At 42.1% G+C, this 24,424-nt stretch overlaps 1 protein-coding gene across 1 annotated transcript in view; it reads left to right on the top strand.

The window, feature by feature from the left end:
- Positions 1-24,424, top strand: part of DGKQ (diacylglycerol kinase theta) — an 848,589-nt gene that overhangs the window by 418,834 nt on the left and 405,331 nt on the right. The window contains exon 3 of the mRNA XM_069236577.1: positions 17,042-17,144. Coding sequence (XP_069092678.1) covers positions 17,042-17,144 — 103 coding nt within the window. The remainder of the gene's footprint in view (positions 1-17,041; positions 17,145-24,424) is intronic.

The raw sequence follows: 24,424 nt of genomic DNA, 5'->3' as shown, positions 1-24,424 counted from the left end.
TCATATTGTCTTAGCGCTTAAGCATTACACCACTACATAAATATTGATTCTGTCCACTCCGTGCTATCCAGAGATAGTTGAACAAATAAGATACATGAACAACAGCAAGCTATTATGACTGAATAGGGTGCATTGAGTTAGCGGAAGGACCCTGGTACAATTTACAGTTTTGTGACCGAGCTGGGCACAGCAAGAACAGCAAAAACAATGATACGGGAAAGAAACAATTGTGACTCTGTTTGACCATGTGCTGCAGAAATAAACTATGAAATGGGCAGGGGGAATACAAGGGAGAAAATAAGTATATAAACCATGGCTGGTGTGCCCAACTGATGCCTAGTTAACACGGGTAAAAAACATACATCATTAGAAACGTGTTTTAAAGACAATGGTACTATATCACTGTGTACATGTGTAATCAAATTTAAAACCACATTCTGCTCTCGTTAATAATGCACAAAAACATGAATGCAGAAGTCCATTGAAGGCCTACTTCTTCAGTGTGACATTGTCATCTGTAGTCCTATCTCTATCTCCCTGTTTCTTAATCAGTGAAGGCCGAAACATGCACAACTAGAAACAGATACTGTGCTTGCATGACACAAGTCCCTCTTCTACCTCCGTATTGTACTCCACTCAAATCTAAAGTATAAGATGCCAAAGCTGTGGTCACAGCTGATGCCTTTTCCAAATTACTCTATTTTGTGAAATAACTCCCACACATGCCTTTTTTCAGAACTGACATATTAATAGAAGGGCTTACTGCTCTGTCCTACATCGTAGCCAATTTGGATTACCTCTTTCCATTAATAAGTTAATCATCCATGTTACTAACTCCTTAATCTATCAACTCTGCAAACTAGCCTTGGCCAAACAGAAATCAAAAACAGAACCAAAATGCAGCTTTGTGCATATTCAGCCAAGACCTCCCCTGCTGCTTTAAAAATAGAACACCTAATCCTGTTAGTCCTGTCTGAATACCATCTGAAACTACTCAGTCATCCAAGCAAGACTCATACATTTTGAGAGCAGTGGTTCTAATTTTCTAAAAAAGGCTGTCTAGTTCTTCAACATGAATTCAATTAAATTTTGTGTTTCTGATGCAAGAAGCCTGCATGCCTGTGCTCACAACTGCAGAGGCACGCAGTATCATTATATATGTTGTGAGGATTGTAGTGTATGTGGTTGTGAGACCTCACCATGTAATACACTCACAAAACCATCTTGGTTGAATCTAGTCAGGCTAGTTTGTAAAACCTCCTGCTCAAGCCAGTGTAGCTGTGGCTTCAAGCAGCAAGGGTTAAACAAAGGAACTAGTGTAAAACATTTAGAAACACCAGATAACATAATAAGAAAGTCACACAACTCAAGAGAAATCTGACACCAATTTATAAAAATATATTTTTTTTAAATGAATTTTTAGACATCAAAAGGAGCAAAATCCACTCTAGGGTTGTGGAGATATAAATTTTTAAGTCAAACGTAAACCTCAGCTTTTGAGTACAAAGTGCAAGCAAAAGAATATGATGCTGCTGAAAAGGGATTTCTTAAGCGCATAGCTACGCAAAAGAGTGTCCCGGAGCGGTGTGTTGTGTAAGGGAAAGAAGAGAAAGCATTGTAGGCTACTCAGCAAAAAGCCACGTTTTAAGTTTTTTTCCATAAGGATCCTTCATCTACCTTATGGCGATGATCCAACGGGAGCGTATTCCAGCCCACCAGCTCCAGCAGGGAAAAGGACCACACTCCGGCTTTAGCAAGACAGGCACTTGGAACCGCAGCCAGATAGTTATTTGAGGAACACAGGTTTTTCTGAGGAGTATAGCCAAGAGTCCTGGAAGGTGATAGCCAGGCCCAGAATGATAAAGAGCTCCATGCATCAAGAGAAGGGTTTTAAATAGACTACACTTTTTCATGGAATGCCAATTTCACAGATGTGGGGAGACAAGCTCCCATCTAGGGAGGCTGAGAACAAGCGGAGCAGCTGCATACTGGACCATTTGTAGCTTCCTTACCAAATACTGTGGCAGGCCAGCATGTAGAGCATTGGCAGGCCAGCATGTAGAGCATTGGCATAGTCCAGCCTGGATATGATCAAGGGCAGAACCCCTGTGAGCCTAACTGGAACTGAGAGGAAGTGCAAAACTTTCTTTGCCATACACAGAATATAAAAACATATGCCTACTACCATTTTGACTTCGTTATGAAAAGACATATGTTTATCAGATTTGAACATCAATTTTTTTTTTTTACTGCTTCAACTTGCACTTTGGACGGGGAGACCCCTTCCGGCCAGTGAACGTCCATGGTAAGGTTAATAGAGTGTCCAATGCTGAGAACCACAGTCTTTTGGGTATTGCACTTAAGTTGGTTGAGATTCATCCAACTAAAGACAGCAGAGAAACAGGTTTTGATAGCATCCAGATCTATTGGCTCGCCTTTCCCAAAGGAAAATGCAATCTGAATGTCATCAGCATATGAGATTATCTTGGCCCCAGAGGCTCGACCAAGTCACGAAAGGGAGTCATTTAAACACTGAACATTGTGGGGCTAAGGGCCGATCCCTGAGATACCCCTACTGATACACTTCTGCTGCCTGAAGAATAAAAGGTTAGCCAAACTTTATCCTTTTTGTGGTATTCCAACAATCTGTTCTGAACAGCTTGCAAGTTGTCCAGAATGCCGCCACAAGACTTCACTTTTCCCTTCCTAAATTCACTCCCTAAATTCAGCTCTGCATCCCATCTTCTGGTTAAGCTTCACTGGCTACCTATTGGAAAGAGCACTAAATTGAAGGCTATGTGCCTCTCCCACAAAATCTTGTATAAGCAAGGATTACCCAGCCTAGCCACCCTGATGAATTTCTACAGGCCCCCTATAGCACTCGGCGTCACTGATTTAAACCTGGCCTGCACCCCTGGTATAGCAGAGCCAGAATGGGAGGCTGTTCCTTTTGTGTCTTAGCCCCAGTCTTATGGAAGACTTTGCCACCCAACCTCAGGAAGTTTCAAGATCACTTACAATTCTGAAAACAGCTGAAAATCTGGCTGTTTTCCAGCTTAGATGACACTTTCACTTGGTGTCTTGCTGCCATATCATACCTGTGACTAGCACCAGGAGGCACCTTCTGGGGCAGCCGTGTGCTTTAGAAATCATTTTAACATGACATAACTTCGTGACCCATGTCTTCAAGGAAGGATTTCAACCAGTTCCAGGCATTGTCTCTAATGCCTATTGTTGGAAATGGTCCTTTTTGCAGGGTTATTCCCAAACCTTTTGCCCCTGACCTCCTATTTTTGACTGTATTCTGCATTTTGTTTTTGCTGGCTTTAGGACTCTGGGCACTTTACCACTGCTGACCAGAGCTAAAGTGCAAGTGTTCTCTGTCTAAATTGCTTTGGCAATTGGTTTCTCCATGATTGGCATATTTAATGTACTAGTAAGTCCCTACTAAAGTGCATTAGGTGTGCCCAGGGCCTGTAAATCAAACGCTATGAATGGGGCTGCAACCCTGAGTGTGACACCCACATGAGTAGTAAGTGTAATGTAAGTTTGAAAATGCCACTTTTAGATAGTCACACAAAGGGAGCTGAAGTGTGCCCTGCTTATCTTGATGACCCATCACCAGGATGATGGTCTTCCTTAGCTACAGTGGTGGGAGCAGCTGACACCTGCACCTTTAATAGGGCTGTGCCTGTCCTGACAAAAAGCAGTCTCTAACCCCCGGACTGTGTCTGGGCCAGGGCAGGAAAGGGCAGGGTCTTGTGCTCTGCAGAGACTTCTCTTTAAATTTTGCCTACTCCAAAGACCAAAATGTATAGGTACTGGACCTCTGACGCCACATAGTTAGAACACTTCTGGACTGAGGACATTCTGCCAGGACGAAGAGCTTGATGCTGTAGGAGGGACTGCATGCCTGATGCTTCTGTCCTGGGAGTAAAAGGACTGGACTTTGCTTTCTACATCCTGCTTTCCAAGGTTCTTCAAGGGCTTAAACTGAGCTTTCCTCCTGTTACATCAGAGACTTCATCTGCCAGTGCCTGGACTCTTCTGCTGAGTCCTGACTTGCCAAGTGGTGCCTACTCCAGTCCCTAGGCCCTTGGAAGTGTAAGATGGTTACCTGAAGGCGACAATCCACACACCAATGCTCTGCAGCTGAAAAATCGACGCATCGTCTACAGAATCAACGGAGTACCTGCCTCGCGGTTAAAAAGTCAACGCAGCAGCTGCAGAATGGACGCAGTGCCTGTTTCACCATCATTGCGTCTGACAGCACGTTTTCCATGCATCGTTCATGGGGATCAATTTCTCATGGATCCCACACCGCAGTAAGGAACCAAGACTGTGTGTCGGGAAATCAATGCATCACCTTTCCTGTGAGGAAAACGTTGACGCATCCACCTCCCCTTCCAGTAAGGAACTGACACATTGCCTCACCTGCAGGAAAGAAGTGACGCATCACCTCCCTTACACATTTGCTTTTTCAGCACCTCACCTCATTTAAACCTTTAGAAAGTGAAATCTTGGGGGCGTGGCTTGGGCCCAAGCAAGATGGTGGCTTAACCGGGCTGCTCTGCTCCCATCCCTGCATCCTTAGCACTCTGGCTCATATTTAGGGCACCAAACAACCTAAGCACTGATGCAAATGACTGTTATAGCAAAGGAGATTGCCATAGAGCAAGGAGGTGCCTCTGCATGCCAAGACTGACCCAGATTGCGCCCGGCCCTCGTGTACATCGTAGGAGACAACATGGCGGTTCCCAGCAGCATTTGCCTGCTCCGCTCATAGCAGAGCAATCAAGATTCCTTGCTGAAACTCGCAACCAGCTTTTGTAAGTGGTACATAGCCCATACAGCCCATGCCTCATACAGCCAATGCTTCGCTACATGATTTACCCTCTATAACTGGTATTGGAGAAGCCACCTACAGCGTTGGTGCAGGTTCGTTTCTGTCTTACTCCACTCCTGCTTCTTTACCAACAGCGAGGAAGGAAACAGCGAGGCCTGGCGATGTACTTTGAGCGCTCGGTTAATCATAGCACAGTCATATGGGAGCACCTAATCCCCCTTTGGGGCTTATAAAAAACAGAATACATGACTATTGCATCAAATACAGCCTCACCCACATCTATGGCAGGAGGGGGCACCAACTACTTGAATGGCACAGGGGCACATACCGGATATGGCAAGTTAGACTAAGGTGCTCTTTTATTGCTATTCAGGGGGACGCCCAACACAGCAATGAGGCAGTCCATGGTGTGGAACCAGCGTATGCCACTTAATCGGTCAAACCACGAGTACTATGGCCTGTACTCTATGACCAGTGGTGATCCCAGATATAAATTCTGTGCTAGCTGCTGGACCCCTATCTGTCTAGGTTGTGAACCACACATTGGAAATGAATGTTGATGGCCCCACATGTGGCCTTACCTACGATATCCTGGATCAGTTTTTGCCAAGTCTTGATGTGCGAGCTAAATTATAACAGCAAGTGATGACTACCCAAAGGAGAAAAAAAAGATGGCGTCCTCACCTGCAGTGGCTGCCTGAATAGCGCTACCATCATAAATTTGATACCACTGTAAACAGCAACAAACATACATCGGAACAAGACCCTACCAGCTATTATAGCATGCAATAATTGCCGTATGCTCCAAACGTCTGCGTAATGGCTGAACACAGGAGTAAGGAACCCAAAAACCCAGAGAAGGCAATTCCTCATTAAAGCAGACTAAAGGGGATCTGCTGCTCCCAGATTCCCCTGTGAAATCAAAAACATACTTAAGCATTTATATGGACATGATATTGCAGCGCCTCAATACTTTACACAAACTTGCACAAAGCAAAAGTGCTAACACGGATGCTTTGGACCTTGACATCCAAGCACTAAAGAACGACTTTAAGAACATGTCAAACAAGAGCTCAGAAGCAGAAACCAGAATTAGTGTACTAAAAGATGCTACATAAAATTAGAAATCCAAATTAGACTCAGCCCTCAAGAGGATTGGATTCCTTATGAAGCACATGATTAAATTGGAAGATCAAAATAGCAGAGGCAATCTGCACATTTTAGGAATACCAGAAAAAGTAGATGACACCAACTCATGTGTCGAGTTTTTGCAAGCCTGGCTACCCCGTGTTCTGGGAATCAAATTCAACAGAGAATTTGAAATTGAACGTTCACATTATGTACCGATGGGAAAACCTTGTTCTAACACTCCTAACCCATGTCCTAGGGCAATACCATCACTCCGAAATCATTCTTGCTCACATGAGGAAGGCTCAGCATATTGTTTGGAATGATTTCAAAATCAACATTGTGCAGGACTACTCAAAAAGCCCTGTTGCAACTATAAAAAGCTTCATAGCCCTACCCCCTTCCCTGAGAGAACACAATATACCCTATGGATTCACAGAACCAGCAAAATTTAGGATTGTTTATCATGCAGTACTCTGATCTTCACGGATCCACAAAAATGTCTTGACTCTTACATCCCATCAGACAGGAACAATTAGTAATCTTCTATAATGTACTCCTTATAATCCTGGTGTGTCTGAACGATGGGCTCATTACGTTGCACCATGTCCACCACTGCACCAGGATACTGCTTCTTCACCTTGCCATCTCTGATCTTGTCGGCCCTCGAAGTATCCGACCTGCAGACCAAATCCTACACCTGATTCAGCTCGGTAGGTTACGGAAGACCACTGTACTCTGTTTGTATAATTGTTATTGATTAGCTGCTAATGCCAGACCCTTAGACTATTACTAAGGCTCAATACAGTATGCTGGCCTCCTGATTATGCAACCTTATAAGAGATTTCACTATTGCTGTTTGCATCAGCCGATCGACCTGTTATTAAAAACCTCACAACTCTAGGTAATGAGTATTAGCATATCCACATCTACTCTGAATGCATTGGTTCTCATTGAGACATGTTTTTTTGGCATACCTCTAAAAGTATGCTTATGGTGACTTTACATCTCTCTTGCCTTACGATTTATGATACTCTCCATGATATGTATCCCATTATGTTAATGTGGTTATCCTTGCTGTTGATAATCTACACATGGAAATTACCTGTTACATGGAGCATTAAGTTTGATGTATATAGTTGATTTCTATGTTGACCTTTGGCATCACGTTGAAGACCTTCCCTAATGATACACCTACTGTCCTCCTCTGTATTCTCCTAAAAACGTTTCTTTAGTTCAGGATGTCCACTTCATTGGAATCCTTCAATACATCATGCTGTCAATTCACCATCAATCCCACCCAGACGCTTGACTTTTTCTCTCAGCCTTTGCCCTGATTCTGCCTGTTAAGACACCTGCATTTAACACAACTGAACCACATATGTGTAAATTCTACTCCTTAGAGCAGTATGTCCAGGAGAACATTAGTCTACCCTAAATTCTACATGTGAGCATTCAATTTTATTGCATTCCTTACCACAGCCTTAATTTAGCTGGGGTCTTCTCTAGCGAGATGCCAGAGTTTTAGCTTCGGTTACTACACTCCTTGCAAGGCTGGGTAGCCTCCAAGCTAGATTGGGACAGGCCAACCCGTGGCCCAGTGTGTCCTGGTTAGAACATGGGTGAGAGAATGTGTCTTGCGCGCATTCCATGGATGGGGTGGAGGATGGGTAACGTGGGGTTGCGTTGTTTTTCTTGATTTTGTTAATTTATTTGCTGCTGTTATGGTAAATGTGGTTACATTGGTCTTTCCTCTTCTCTCTGCCACTCTAATCTCACATCCTTCTCATCTCTCCCCTGGTATTCTTTATTCTCATGACTGGCTACCTGAGCAACTTGCTTTTACACATCCTTCAACATCAGCACCAGACACACTCTGGGACACTGGACCTACCATTATTTAAGGTCCACCATGGAGGTGCACACACAACAAGAAGTCTCACAACACCTCTTACCGTCGGCGCAACAGAAAATTCAGTCCTCTGATACCATCCACTTATGACTTTATAAACCCCAAATTACACTAAACATGAAGGTGGTGAATAAGCCAGTTAAATGCAGAGGTATAGTTGATTATGGTAATAAATTGAAAGGGGACATTATCCTCTTACAAGACGCACATGAAATCCACCATGATGCTAAATTTTACAGCCCATGGATTGCTGACACAGGTATCTCTCCGGCCCCACAGAAGAAACATGGGTTGATCAAGCTGGTCTAAAACAAATCAGGTATATCAGTTATTTTACATACTCGTGATCAATTAGGTAGGTGGCTTGTCTCTAAAATGACAACAAATGAGCTGGAGTTCTTTGTGGTAAACATCTGTGCTCAAATGACAATGCATTTGAATTTTGGAGAGGTTTCACTTCTCCCAATCACCTAAAATTGAACCCATCGTGATCTCCGACCACACTTTTGCTTCAATCCAATTAATACTTAACAACCCCACACCACCTCCTTGCCACTGACGTCTCAATGACACTCTCCTCAATGATCCCTCTAGCCTAAAAGAGGTTGAAAAAACCATAGAAAACTTTCTCAAGGGCATTCTTCCAAATGACACATCCTCCATAATCCGCTGGGAGGCACTCAAATCAACACTGAGAGGGAAGTTGATCCAAATAGCCTCTTTAAAAATAAAAATATTGCTAATCAACTCAAGGACTTGAAACGCCTTATTCTGTTAAATGTAAATTAATGTGGTTGTTTCCAACCATAAAGTGCATAGGTTAAACATAACAAACAAACAAAATCACATTTTCCCACCATAAAGTGCATCAGTTTAAACATAAACACCTTAAAAGGCATTTTTGCGACAAACGATTTATTGCATTCAGCCCTAAAAAGTGTTGATCAAACATGGATAAGCTTAAAATTACTTTTTATGGCCTGCTGTAAAGTGTTTATAGTAAAAAAGAAAAACGAGCTTAAAATCTCCATTTAAACTTTAGGTGCCTATTTGTTAAAATTGCGAACCTGTCGTGCTGTTGATTAATTAAAATTAACTCAGTATTTTGAGACCAGAGTTGTTGGCTAGAGCTTTACCGGGTTTGTTATTGGCCAGAGTTGTTGGCTAGAGCTTTACCGGGTTTGTTATTGGCCAGAGTTGTTGGCTAGAGCTTTACCGGGTTTGTTATTGGCCAGAGTTGTTGGCTATTTTTGTGGACCGCCAGCTCCCGACTCTGTTTCTCGTTTTACATCTTTGTTTGTGGTAACTGTGCACATGCCTATGAGATGTGTTGCCAAGGATGTGTTGGTGAGAGACTAGTCACTGAGTCTTTGGATTTCGAATGTAACGTTCTATTCAAAAACGTAAACAGAAGCTCAGACATTCTAAAGGCTCCTCACTCCTTCCCAAATTACGCTCAGAACAATATGAATACAATACAATACTGAGTCTGACATCCCAAAAGTGGATGGATGTAATCAAAGTGAGCAGGCTTTGTAACAATAACAAACCCGGTAAAGCTCTAGGTAACTATCTAAAATAGGAGGAATTATACCATTATAACGCAGCCTCTTTTCGCTTGAAAATTAATGAATTTCTCAACTCTTATGAACGCCCCCGGCTATCAATGCAAGATTCTTTAGCTCAACAAATCCATCGCAGGAAAAGAGATATCAGCGCCCATAGGTTCCCTCAAAATTGGGAAGGCTGGTGGCCCAGATGGCTACACAGCCAAATGTTATAAATTGCTCTCTAACAAGGTGATAGATCCCTTCCTCACGGTGTTCCACTAATATGCCTCCACAGTCCTTATATCAGGGTCCGCCAGTGAAGCTACCATTGTAGTGATACCTAAAGAAGGGAAAGACCATCTCAATGTTAAAAAATATAGCCTGATCTCTCTTATTAATATTGACTATAACATTTACGCAAAAAGTGTTGCTCATCAACTCAAATTGGTAATCCAACAATTAAACCTAAATTCACAAACTGACTTCCTCAAAGGCAAACTCGCAACAGACACCATCTGAACATTCTGCCACGTCCTGGACTAACTAATACACTCCCCAATGGCGGCCTTGGCTCTTTACGCAGAGAAGGCATTTGACAAGGTTTCCTGGCCTTTTCTATGTGCTACTCTACACAAATCCCATCTTGGCGAGGACTTCATACAGATGATTATGGCTCTCTACTTGAACCTGAAATTTAAGATTGAGGGTTAATGGTGATCTATCCAACTCCTTTAATTTCTCACAAGGCACTCGCCAAAGTTGCCTGTTGTCCTCCCTACTCTTTCTCTTGGTAATTGAACCCCTGCTCTCAGCTTTCAGAGATAACGCTGCAATCACAGGTATCTGCCTCAGCACAACCATTTAGTGGCTGCTTATGCTGATGATGTCTTATTATTCACTGAGAACGCTTCCCAGTCCATCCCAATAATAGTTTCTGGGATAGGTAGATACTCGCAGGTACCGGGGTATTCCCTCAATAAAGATAAAACAGAAGTATTCTCACTGAATTTACACTGTACACCCGCAGTTATCAGTAATCTTGGGCTAAAATGGCAACCGACAGCCAATAAATATTTGGGAATTAGTTCTCCTCTGACCTCAATCAGTTGTTCTCAAGGAACAAAAACTTTACTCAAAATCAAAGATCTTCTCACCACATGGTCCCCAAAAAACATCAAGTGGTGGCATTGTGTGAGTACGGTAAAAAGGATGGTAGCACCTCAGATTAATTTAATCTCCATCATGCTCCCAGTGTCATTATCCTTCTCCTTTTTCAAGGCAGTGGATATTGCCATCTCTGACCTCATTTGGAAAAAGAAAAAAGCATGAATCTAAATGAAATATTTGAAGAGAAATAAATGTGGCCATGGTATAAATATCCCAGATTACCCCTTAAATCAAAGAGCATTCCTGATTTCCCAAGGCTCCTGGGGTTGAGACCGCTTGAACCAAATCCACCTGCATGGCTCAATGTTGAGTCTGGTCTTACCGCACCCGTACCCCTTAGCTCCATTCTCACCATTCACAATCTGTTGAAGTTCCTGTTAGAACACTCCAGACAAATCTGTACACGACGTCCTCACTTCTCCTACTCGATAAATGCCTAACAAACCAATTACAGGGCTCGATCATTGCCTCCTTATGATTTAACCGTAAGATTAAACTCAATGGGAAGACCCTATTATGGACCACCTGGGCCAATAAAGGAATAAACTCTTTACATAATCTAGGTTCATGATCCAATCCTATTCCCTTCTCTACTCTACAAACAAACTTCAGTTTACCTAATATTGACTCCTGCATATTTTTATGTATCAGAGATATACTAAGTAAACTGAAACCCCCGCATGAACCAGATGTCCCACCCTGTTAAACACCCTCAAAAAGAGAGGCCAAAAGGCTTCCCTCCTATATAAACTCCTCAGTACATACAATGGAGAATCCTTGAGATTATTTATTTAAAAAATGGGATTCATACATCCATTTGCCCAACACCTTACACCTTAATAAAACAACTTGGCAAAAGTTCTGGAAATCCTCTGTGGACTCCAAAATCACTCCTGCCATAGCACAAGCCAAGTTCTGGTCTGTTCATAAAATTTACTGGACCCCAGCTATACTACACAAACTTGGACTAAAGGACTCTCCCTCATGCTGGGGAAGACACAAGGGATCTTCTTTCACATGCTTTTCACATGCAAGATGACATTCTCATTTTGGACGAAAATCCAGGATCTACCATTTCATCACAGAAAGATTCCAATGGAAATTGACTTTCTCACAGCTGCCCCAGGTTTCCATTCTAATCCCCATGTTCCGACCTTAGACTCACATATCCTTGGTGGACCTCCTCCTATCCCTTGGAAGAAAAACAGTTCTCTCTGATTGAAAATCAACATCTGTCACTGCCTATGATAAGTGGTGGAACCTATTATGCTCAATGAGGAGCGCTGATAGCACACCATATTCTAATTTCCCTGGCTCCTCGAACCCAAAGTGCCTTTGGGATGCACTCGATAAATACTTTCAGGAGAACAAACCCCCTTGATACAATCCACCACTCCCTCCACCCCCCCCCCCCCACAACAACTAGGGTTTAGCCCGGTGTTACATCATGTAGATAGACTATATCAGCCAAGCGTAGCCATCCTTTCCTTTCCTTCCTTAATCTCCTTATCTCTCTCCCTCCCTTTTGCTCTATTTCTGTTTACCTCAATCGTTATTTCTTTTTTTCTTTGGATCAATGATCTCGACACTGCAGTGCACTCTATTTGGATGTATGGTTCTGTCGGGACTGTATCAGCCCTGAGACCCATCACCGGCCAGGCACAATTACAGTCATTACTGTTTATCTCTTCTTTTTTTTCTCTTTCTCATCACTTGTAACAGGAATTACCTTGCAACCATTGTGTAAGATAAACACAGTATTATGTGATGTACCGTTGTATTGCTCTTTCCGTTACCTTTCTTGAGGAAGACTGGAGTGTACTGCATATGCTTGTATTATCTTTTTTGTATTTATGTTCTTTCCCTGTGCATACAAATAATAAAACTACCTGAACTGAAAACAAAGTTATATCTTTGCTTCTGTTTGTTGGATTTTTGTCATTTTGGTCTTGTTGTGCATATTGGTTATTTTTCTAAACTGGTGTGGAGTACTTTTGTGGCATTTTCACTATAGTACTGTGTGTGTGTGTGTGTGTGTGTGTGTGTGTGTGTGTGTTTGTGTGTACAAATACTTTACACATTGCCTCTGTGATAAGCCTGACTGCTTGAGACAACTACGAAGGGGGTGGGCAGGGGTTATCTTAGCTGTGTGGCTCCCTTACTCTGACTAGAGTGAGGGTCCCTACTTGGAGAGGGCGCACACCAGATCCAACTAGATACTCCATTTCTGTCTTCTATCTCCTGAAAGCGGGCAAGCAGCCTGGAGTGCGGGACCATGTAAAATGCTACTGACAGGTCTGACAATACCAGGACAGCTTTTCCACCCGCTTCGATGGGGCCTTTAATCAGTTCAGAGACTTCCAAAGGGGGGGTCGCCGTACTGAACTTTTGCCTGAAACCTGACTGACTGGGGTGCAATAGCTTGTTTGCCTCAATATAATTATAGAGTTGTTAATTCACAAACTTTTCCAACAGTATCGATGGTGCAGGCAGTAGTGAGATGGGCCTATAATTGCCTGGGACATCGGGTCCACACTAGGATTTTTTGGAAGGGGTAGAATTTTAGCCTGCTCCCAGCAGGATGGAACCGTAGCTGTAGCCAAAGACTTATTAATCAATGAGTTTATAATAAGGTTAATGACGTCTACTCCCAGAGCTAGAACAGAGGGAGACCGGGATGAGAAGAGGATCCTGATTTAAAAGATTTAGGATTTTTGGTAACGGTAAAATTTGGAAACTTTTGAAACATTTTAAAAAGTTGTGTTTGGCTACTTTGGCCTGGGTTGGGCAATCAGTTCCAACAGGGAGAAGGTCAAGGGTGCCATTTAGGAGTATTTTGACAGATACTTGATCACCAACCCATGTCTTGAGTCCAATTTCACTTTAAGCAAGGACCACCTTAGACTTGAATTTAGTGGACCTGATGCTGGGGATACAGGATTCTGAGGGTGCTAAGAGATTGGGTGCTGTGTGGTTGACATGAATCTTCCTGGAGTTGTTCCCCAGTCCACGGTTTATGTGGAGTGAATTTGGCCGCAGGGGTCAATGTCCTTCAAAGTTCTTTTTGGTCCAACAGAATTCCAGTTATGGCTTAGCTACCGGTCTCCAGTTGCAGCAAGTCCAGCAGTAAACTTTGGTGTGGACTAGTGTCCATCTTTGGTAACCAATCTGCACTTTGATGACTCTCCCAGGTCTGCCAGACTCAGGTTCACCTTTTGAGCACTTGCACATTGGCGGTTAACTGCGATTCGGTCAAAGGAGCTACTAGCCAGTGAGAGAGGGATACTTCAGCTTTTATGGCCCTATTGCTGGACCAGGGAGTTGGCCGCCTGACTCTTGGAGTTAACCTTTTCTTTCTGGGGCTCACAAGTCTCTTTTCCATGACCAGGCACAGTCTTCTCTTTGCTAGACCAAAGAGCAGCAGGTCTAGTCCAATGGTTATGCAGCCTCTCTTTCCAGATCCAGGAGTCAGAAGAGCAGTCCTTTTTTGGTTCAGGGTACCAGAGGTGCCATATTCATGCCTAGAAAGTGCCTTGGGGGGATGAAGCGGTCACTAGCCATTTGCCTTCCAGGTTCCCTCCCGCTTATGACGACTTTGTTATGTGTGGCATCCTACCATTCCTGAAGTGCACTATTGTGCACTCTCTCAAGATGTCTGAACTCCTCTCTTGGTGTAGAGACCTTGGTAGCCCACCCTAAAGGTATGGCTACCCGTAGGCTACATACCCATGGAAAAAATTGTTAGGCAACTTGTTTCCCCTCTTTGTTCCTACCATCAGCCTGTCTGCCTGAACAAAGGGGCAGCCCCTTTTGAGTGTAGTGCCATTTGCCTATCAAAGGCAGCCTCTTCTTTGAAGCTCGCCTTTGGGACTACACCCTTTGTGGCTTCCTGTGAGAGGGATAGGTGACACTAACCTATGCAGTAGGCCTCTATTGTTCTTGGGCTGGCAAGCCGTTCACACGACTCCCCAGTAGGCCAGAAGGCCCTCTAGTGGCCAGCAAGAATGACCTCTGGATAAACTGGGCAACAGAGTGACAACTTTCTGAAAGTTGCTTTGCGTTAGCAGTAACAATACATTTGGCTTGGACATCAAGTTGGGTTTAATGCCACTATTAATTTGATGCTGTGACATAACAACCTTATTAGTCTCAATCAGAAGTAAGCCAGGATAAGGTTTCAGCCTGTTACTCTGTACTGGCCAGTGGGGCTACTAGCCTTTTCATCAGCAAAAAAAAGTCAGATTGAGTTTTGTTTTACTGTTAAGACATAAGGAAATATATGTACCACTTAATATAGAGCTCCTTGCCTTACAGCTTGATAGGCCTTCTTTAGGGGAGACATATATATATAGTTAAGTGAAGTGTGGGATTTGCTGTTGGTTTAAATGGCAAAGTCGAACTAGCAGTTTAAAACCGCTTTTTCAGCGTGCAGCGTCTTCTGGGAGCCTTTTTGTAGTTTATCACACTCAGGGTGGCATAATCAATGCCGCAGCCCTGAGTGGACACATTAACCTACAGAACCTGAGTACCTTTAGTACCATATGCTAGGGAGTTATAAGAATGTTAACTTATGCCAAATGAGGGTTCTTACTGAGGTCTTAACATTTCTTAATGTGAGAAGGGGGCCATAATTTAGCAAAGAGTTCAAGACTCACATCTTTAAAGAACATTACATCACAATGCAGTAACTCTTCACAAACCAGCCACCTCTCCTAGCACTCATTGACTTTATGCTTATCTTTGATCCTTCCGGCTGTGTACACGCTATATAAACACCATATACACACATACATAGCTCACAAGAGACAAACCTCGATTAGGTCTTTAAGCACCTTCTCACCCTCAACAATGATTTATGCCGCTGCATTTATTCATTTTTATTAGTTTAGAATGAGATGTTTAACGAAAATCAGAATGCAATCGGTTAAGGTTGTACAGAAAGGAAAATCACAAGTTAGTTTCCTGTGTAAATTCGTTGTAACATGTAATCTGTGGGGCAATAAAGTTTATTTATCATGCCAATTTCATGGTACTGTGGTAACAGTATGGAATTCTACCGTTGCACCATAATAACCTGTTAGTAGGACACATTTATTTAAACGGGCACGGCATATCACTCTGTCTGTCTGTCTATCTGTCTAAGTATCTGTATCTATCTTAATTACATGTTTTATTGCACAAAATGCAGTGGTATAAAAACATATTTCACAGGGATCCTCTTGTCTGTCTCATGACTTTTTGACTTAAATAAAATTATAAAATATATATCTAGGACATATACATCTAGAGGCCTTCAGGGAGCCTTTTGTCTTATGAGATATAAATCTCCAAGACTTCATCAGGGCTGAGCTAAAAATCGATAATTAATCAGTAATGGGACTCCTGAGCCATCCCAGGAATGGTCCGGACACTACGGGACGCCGCGCAATTATCTGAACGCGGTCTCCCGTCCTCTACTTTTTTCGTTTTGAATTAGGATTCTCGGTGGTACAGATTTCTCGACTATATTTCTACCTCTATCTATCCAAGGTACCACGAGTTTCAGATTCCTGGGATGGCTCAGGAGTCCCATTACTGATTAATTATCGATTTTTAGCTCAGCCCTGATGAAGTCTTGGAGATTTATATCTCATAAGACGAAACACGTGTTGGCGTTTTGTTACTTGATTACCTTTCGGATGCTATGGTCACGGATGTGTTGACCTTATTGATTGTTCTTCCATCACTGTGATGTAATCTATCTTTCGGCGTTTTGTTACCTGATTACGTTTCGGATGCTATGGTAACGGATGTGTTGACCTTAAGGACTGTTCTTTCATCACTGTGATGTATTCTGTCTTTCAAGAATAAATTGATGATTCCTTTTTTCACGATTTCCGGTCTCACAACGTAATTCTCGATCAGGATTCTATGGACACTAAACACATCTTATGTAATTGTTTTTGATTCATGAGTGCCTTGACTTCCAATTTATCAGTGTTTCCAACTGTACCGACGCCAAAATATTCTCAGGCTTTACCTTTTTCAGCTTAATAGTTGGGAGAAGAAAAATGAAATGTTTGGAAGCCAATATAGTCATCTTTAAATGAATTGTTTCCTGGGGCAACTATGGCGATTGTGTACGACTGGGCTTTCCTTACGAGGTCACTGTTTCCTGGAAAGGGTGCCATCTGGATTATTTTCTAAGGGTGCCACTGAATTGCGTGCTTCAGGCAGGCGCACCAACTTGTCTGGAAAGGGGACATGCCTGGCATGAACCTTCCTTTTGGTGTCCCTAGCTCGAAGGACCTGAAGATGTTTGATCAAGTTGAGCAGATCACCCAATTTCTCAGCACACATTGCTTGCATTGATCATCTTTTGTCAAACTCTATAATGAAAACCAATATGTGTAGAGCAGTAAATATAAACCAAACATCTTCATCTGTTTCCTTTTGCAGGTGCCGGTTGCGCATTGTTTTCGACAGCCAGGACATTACAAGAAGAAGTTCTGCAGCGTCTGCAGGAAGCACCTGGAAGAGAGCTCTGCGCTGCGGTGCGAAGGTACGCTTTACTGATAGGAGTGGTAGCACACAGCGCTACTCTGGCTCCGGGTGAATATTGTGAAAGGTGTCTGTTGCACTCATAATGCGACCTGTTCCCAGAGCAGGCGTTGAATTAGCAGTTCACTGAGCACTTTGTATAATAACTCGAACAGCCGCCCCCTGTTACATGGCTGAAGCTAAGTTAACCTCAATGGTCAAAGTCACAGTCATCAGACTTTCAGAGTCATTACTGAAGTCTAAACCACAAAGCACACTTAAATAGCAAAAGAAAATAGCACTCATCACAAAAGGTTTCTTTGCGTGTGTGATGTGAAAGTGTCACATTAGTAGGCAATTCATTTGGTGTTAATTTCTGTAGCAGTTCATTTATCAAGAAGGAAAACATCTTAGGCATTTCCCTTTTCTCTCAGAAAAATGGCTGGTGAGGTAACGAAAGTTGTGGGACACTGTCCAGTCTGCAGTACTAGTGGGAGAGCGCGGTGGTAAAATAAGGTATTTCAGAAAACAGAAACGGTATACAAACTGTTGTATTAGACAAAAAGTTACCACTAACATTTCTAGCCGGTAAGCCTTCAATACAAAACAAAATACATTAAATAAAATAAAGACCTTACAGCTGAATAAATAATCAAAATACCAATATGTTGTTATTAGTCAAGTGATGACATATGATTAAGGGGCAGTGCTTTTATTGTGCCACCACAGTGCTAATTGTGATACGTGCTGTTCAGATACCTTTATATGCAAACGAGACGAAGCGTTCGACATAAACCATAGGCTGCATTGATCATACAACATTACATTTGATCATTCCGTGGGAACCACACGGCGCCCATGGTTATAGACAGGTTTGTTTAACCGGGGCCATCTTCGGGACATGGTGAGAACACAGCCAAAAGGAAAGCAATCTACAAAAATGTATGTAGAAGACAGAAAACCGTAATTATGGGATGTAGGCATCAACTGGTCAGGATAGGATGCAAGGTGGCTAGCAGCCCAAGGAGAGACCTGGCTGTTTGAAAACAATCAGAAAAGAATCCAGGCACAAACAGGCCTGAGGGAAAGGAATGAGTCCATTGGTACTGCTGAGATGTAATCAGCCATCGGGAAGCAGACCAGTGCTCCAAAGCAGCCATGGCTGGTGGGGGTACTGGGGCAGGGGGCAGAGCAGAATCTGGTTAATGCCTCTGGCAGCCATACATACAGCTGTGGACAGCAAGCTAAGATGAAATGCAAAAAATGCCTCAGATCGGTAAAATGGAAATGCTATGTTACATTGAAGCTGGCAGGCAAACTGGCTGTGACCATAGGGAAGCATTAGGCAATGTGGTGGCCATGCAGTCGACTCGCAGACCCGGATCTTTCAAACCGAGCACTTCTGCCCCTTGCCTCCTGCATCGGAGGCTTGAAGGAACCACCTGAAACCAAAGAGCGCAATCCAACTTTGCCTGCACAACTATCATGAAATGTAAAACTTTACTGCATAATTCGTTGCATTGATCCTAGTACAGCCTGCAGCAACCCTGGAGTTTGTTAAATATTACTGATCAAAGACTAATGTTGCTGGGACTTGTCTGTTCCATGGGGGCAGTCTGTTATCTTTCTTTATTTGCTGTTTTCCCTTTTACATTTAAATATGATGTTCATAGGCCCCACATTGCCCTCAGACTTTGTTGACTGCCTTGCTTTCTTGTATGGCATTCCGTGTCACCATGGACATGTGAGGGATTTCCTCCATGCTGCAGCCTCTAGTGTTGTAGGGTTAAATTGCCAGGTTAAGTTAAAGTCCACAGGTTATTACGTGTTAAGTGTATGGTACTGTGGATGTCTTTCAATGTCACTTTCTCCATTGATCTGCTGGTATACTCCTTCCCAGTAAGCAAATGGAGATCTCGAAGTGAAAAGCCTTGTTTCACCAGCAGTCAGGAAATGTGTAGTGGACAGTATATAGCATTATTATATATTATTATTATAGTATATAACATTATTTTCACTATTTGAAAGATTCATTACTTTAATTTGCTTTTTCAAGAAATTGTACGTGCATATTTTGAAATTCAACATTCGTCTTTTGTAATGTATATTTTGATGTGTTCATGTACAGAACATATTATGTCTCCCAGGTCCCCCTCTCTTCAGGTTAATGGTAGAAGCACTACTCAACTTTAAGGAATAGCTTACTATATGGGATAGAGTACCCCTGCCATACATTATAAGGATATTGCAAGTCACCTACCAGTTCTTTGACCATATACAGGAAGGAGACCGAAGGCTGAATTCCTATATAAAGTCCCAACTCAGAGGTGCTTGAAAATGTCTTCATAATGTTCTGCAGGGAGACACCATCTTTCTTTCCATAAACTACTTAAATGTTTGGTTTTCTGCTCTTTAATATAAAAACGATAGTATGATTGCAGACATGACAAATAAAATCAGAGTCTGTAGTATTAAATTAAACACGCAATATGGTATACGTAAAAAGGTGTTGAAACTTAAATCACAGTTCTGTTTTTCTTTTATTGGCCCTTCAGCGCAAAATAAAATAACAGTTGAGCATCAATTTCATTTTCTTATTACAGTGACAAAAGATGTCCCAACCTGACTGAAAAAAGAAAATGAGAGACATGTTTTTATACAAGGATTGCATTTTCCCATGTATTACATGAACCTTAAAATATATATTATAGTTTGTTTTATAATTCAGCTACTTAAAGTAACTTTACTCAAAAATATACTCCAAATTTATAATCCACAATTTAGACACATTTCTAATAGGTGTATGCAGTAAGTCCCATAAAGCATGGCAAAATAATTGAGGAATAGGATGTATGACCGAAATGCTCACATTCAGTAAAAGGGCATATATTTTTTAATACTATCTATTCTTTATGTTGAAAGTCACAATGTGCCTGACACCTAAATAACTTAGAAAAACCCTACATTTTTAGCCATAATTGGTACTGCTTGCTGAAATGGCCACTTTTTACATATTTCACAAACTTCTTCCATGCATGCACAAAGAGAAACTGTTTTTTATAACTTCCCTGACCTGCGCCTTATTTCTCCAGCAGTAAAAGTGCAGAAGATCCGCAGGCATAAGGTTACTTTGGATTTTCATAGTATTTGGTCTGTTGTGCAGACTTCACTTCTTGTACACTTCTTATCCCATTTCCAAAGCTTATTGCGCCAAATATGCAGAATCAGTGTCAGTATTAATTTGGAACTGCAGATAAGACATTGAAGACAATTATAAGTGCATATATTTTGCTTTCTCCTGTGCATTGCCTTAGAAACACCACCTTCCTCAACTAAGGGGTTGCGTACTATGGCAGAGAAATCTGCATTTCTGTCAAAGTTCCACAGTTGTAAGTTCCAGCTCTACATAACAAATTCAACAGAGGTTGCACGGTTTTCACATATAAATATACTGATGTAGTGGACATGGTTTCAGGATGTATCTCCATCTGAGCATAAAAGGTTGTCAACTTAGTTCAAGAGTAACATTATAGAGCAAGTTCACACAGAAAAGGCAAGGCAATCATTACCATACAACTTTATCTATTGGTACATATATACTGCCAATAGGTAGTTACAGTTAGGACCTAGTTTCCATAGGAAAAGCGTTTTTTGTTTTAATGATAACTTTGTCACAGTTTGAGGAATCTACAACATTTTTAAAACTAGTTTGCCACTCACTTTGGCTGCTTTGTTAAAAGTTTTGAGGTGATCAAAAGCAGGGGGCGAGAAAAATGGGGGGGGCCCAAAACGCATTTTCTCCATGCATTTTCCCATAGGGTCTTTAGACAGGACTACAGCAGTGTTCTACTGCAGCCTCCAAGACTGTTCTAAAGAACTAGAGCGCTAACAGTCCTACTTATGATAAATGTGTGGCACACCTGAAACCATCTTGATTGAATAAAACTGGTAACATTTTAAACACTTAATTTAGAAACAAACAAAATAAAGCAGTTCATTTTGTCATACAAATTATGGTTAGTGCTGTAGAAAGAAACATTAGGACACATTTTAAGTGAGTTCTAAAATATCTTCCTGTTGAACTTCCAGCAAGAGCAGCCCCTCAGTTTATTCCCTTGTGCTCTGCGGCTGCCTCCCAGAGTGTTCTAAAGAACAACTAGAGCGCTAACCGTCTATATGAGAAAAGTGTGGCACAACTGAAGCCATCTTGATTGAATCAATCTGGGAACACTTAAAACATTTCATTTAGAAAGGAACAACAAGAGGGGGTTCATTTTGTCATAGAAATGATGGTTTGTGGTTTAGAAAAAAATTAGGGCATGTTTTAAGTAAGCTCTCAAATATCTTCCTCTTCTGTTTCATTAAAACAAAACAATCTGACATGCAGACTGAAACATGCATTTTCAACACTGACCGCCAGTTAACTCACTGGTAATCAGCAGTGTTACCACAGCGTTCTAATGGCCAAGTAGATGCTAAGATTCTGAATTTATGCCAAAAGTGTGGCACATCTGAACACCATCTTGATGGAATCAAAGTGGAAATCTAAGAGCATTTTCTAGCGAGGATGCTGCAGTAAAAGAGGAAAATCAGGAGCTTCATAACAAATAAGTCTCCCAAGATGGTCACCCGAGAAAACAGAGCCCAAATGTAGAACAACTACCACCCAAATGTATCCCATGTTTAGCCCAGTGACAGAAGTGTGCAAAACACTTAATTGTTTTGTTTACTTGCAGTTTTATATTGCGCCGACTTGACCCAAAGGTATCGGATTGCTTGACATGAGAATCAGTTACGTTGCACAAGGGCACATTCATTTTGGTTTTAGGCATGTGGAGATTCATTAATTTGCCCAGAATCACAGGATGTGGAGCTGATGCGAAACTCAAACCTGGTTCCTGAGTTTCAAAGTTTGCAACTCTGACCGTAATGCCACATCCTCTCCCAACTGGAACATATAATGAAGTGATCAAATGGATAAAAAAACAAAGATAGCAACTATAACTTTAAGTCATGCCTTAAGGTAACTATAACTCGCACCATTGCGATGCACTGCTAATTACCCCAGAGATTACATCACTCATGGCATCTTCTATGACATCATTGACAATATTACTGTGGCGTGCAGTAAAATTATTGATGAGAAAACTGTGCATGGCGAGGGCATAGTTGCCTTAGCACAGTAGTTATAGTTACTTGAAATAACTCTAACTATAAAAGTTGAATTTCTGTGATTCTGTGCATGTAAAATCTGAACATAACTATAATGCCCCTTGAGCCGTTATTTTTTTTAGTTTAAAAAAAAAAAAAAATCACTGAAAAACAACAAAGGTTACAGGGACGTTACAATTAGGTTCTGAATTTACACATACAAAATTCAGCAGTGATAGAGTTTTTTCAAGTAACTAAAACTCATGCCCTAAAGTGACTATAACTCACGCTTTCGCCATCACAGTGCGTTTCCTAAGGAAACATGGTCCTAACTATAACTGCTTACTGGCGACTGCCAGTAGGTTTTATAGATATATCTATCTATCTATCTATCTATCTATCTATCTATCTATCTATCTATCTATCTATCTATCTCTCTCTCTCTCTATATATATATATAGATATAGATATAGATATATATATATATATATATATATATATATATATATATATATAAGATATATAACCTACTGGTGGTCACCAGTACGTAGTTATAGTTTAGGACCATGTTTCCATTGAAAAAGCATTTTTTGACTTGTCTACATCTTTGGCACCGTTTGACGAATCTTCACTAACTTTTCCAAAAAGAGAGTACAGTTGATTCTTGTTGCACACAGAAAGTTTCTAGGTTATCCATCAAGTGGGGGCCAAATAAATGGGGGGGTAAAAAAAAAGTACATTTCCTGTGTTAATTGCCATAGAATTTTGAGCATAACCACAGCCCAAATTGCTGGACGGAATTACACCACATTTGACAATAAGGTAGCTTTCGATACGCAGATTACGTGTTCAGTTATGTGCTGGAAATCCGTTCTGTAGTTATTGAGAAATTTAAAGAAATCAAAATTTTGTATATCTGTGGCCGAGGCAACTTCACAAATAATAACAAGCTCCTGCAGAGATTTGCAGAGCTCTGATTGGCTGCCAACACTTCAACCAGGAAGTGTTGGCAGCCATCTTGGGACCCGAGTTCCACAAAAAAAGTTTTTAAAAAAAATAAGAAAAGGGGCCAGGGTAGAGACCCCCTCACCCCCTTAACTCTAGTGATGGAGACCCAGAAGGACCCTACCAGGGATAAAAAAAACACTTAAAAAAAAGAGAAAAACATGGGCAGCGATTTCGCGACATCCTTGCAAATTTGTAGGAAAAATTGAGAATTAAGAAATATTTAAGAAGCCCGGGGGTGGGCCCGATCCCAGGGATATGTAAAATTTAAGGTGGGAGTGTACGGGGCCCCCCCTCCTAGGGCAGTTTTATGCCCCGGGGACTTCCACCTCTGGGTTAAAATATTTATGTATGGGGGGTCCTGCATGCCTCCCCGCAGTCCCAGGGACAGCCACCTCCCTGGGGCCAATGTGACACTATATGCGGGGGCTGTGTGGCACCTCACGGGTCATACAATCAGTTTTGTGTATTAGGAGTGCACCCCCCGCAGCCCCGGGGGACTGCCATCTCTCTGGGGTTTTAGTCAAATACAATGCAGGGGGATCGTGCCTCCTCAGCCCCCTCCCCCAAACAACCCCGGGAGCCACCACCTCCCTGGGGCTTTACCGAAATACAAAGCAGTGGGCTGCGTGGCCTGCCACAGCCCCGGGGCTATTTTATGTTGGAGAGAGGCCATGTGGCCCCCCCACTAGAAGCCATAGATGGCCCAGGGGACCGCTGACCCCACCATGGCTGACTCCTGCTATGTCCTGGGGTGCCCACCCCCTGGACATAGCTGTTTGCTCTGACAGCTCCCACCAACTCACAGTAGACACTTCACTTTCTGCAAGTGAGAGCTGTCAAACAGCTGTCACTTGCAGAAGGGGAAGCTTTTATCTGTTTACCTGCACACAAATAAGTATGTGTTCTATTTAAAGCAGCTCCCTGCTTGTGGGAGCAGTGCTGGCTCCCGCAGGACATGGGGAGCCAGCTAGGGCCATGGAGGCCTTCAGGCTCTCCCTGCGGTCTTGTCACTCTCTCTCTCTCTCTCTCTCTCTTTCATCCAATAAAGGGATGGAAGAGAGAGATCATTTGTTATTGGAATGGTATCTTCATACAGTGACTTCAAAGAGTCAGAGTTGCAAGATGTTTGATTAAAATGTTATA

This window comes from Pleurodeles waltl, chromosome 1_2 (genome assembly GCF_031143425.1).
Source record: "Pleurodeles waltl isolate 20211129_DDA chromosome 1_2, aPleWal1.hap1.20221129, whole genome shotgun sequence".
NCBI lineage: Eukaryota > Metazoa > Chordata > Amphibia > Caudata > Salamandridae > Pleurodeles > Pleurodeles waltl.
Note: the sequence above shows the minus strand (reverse complement) of the source record. Positions and strands in the feature narration are given on the sequence as shown.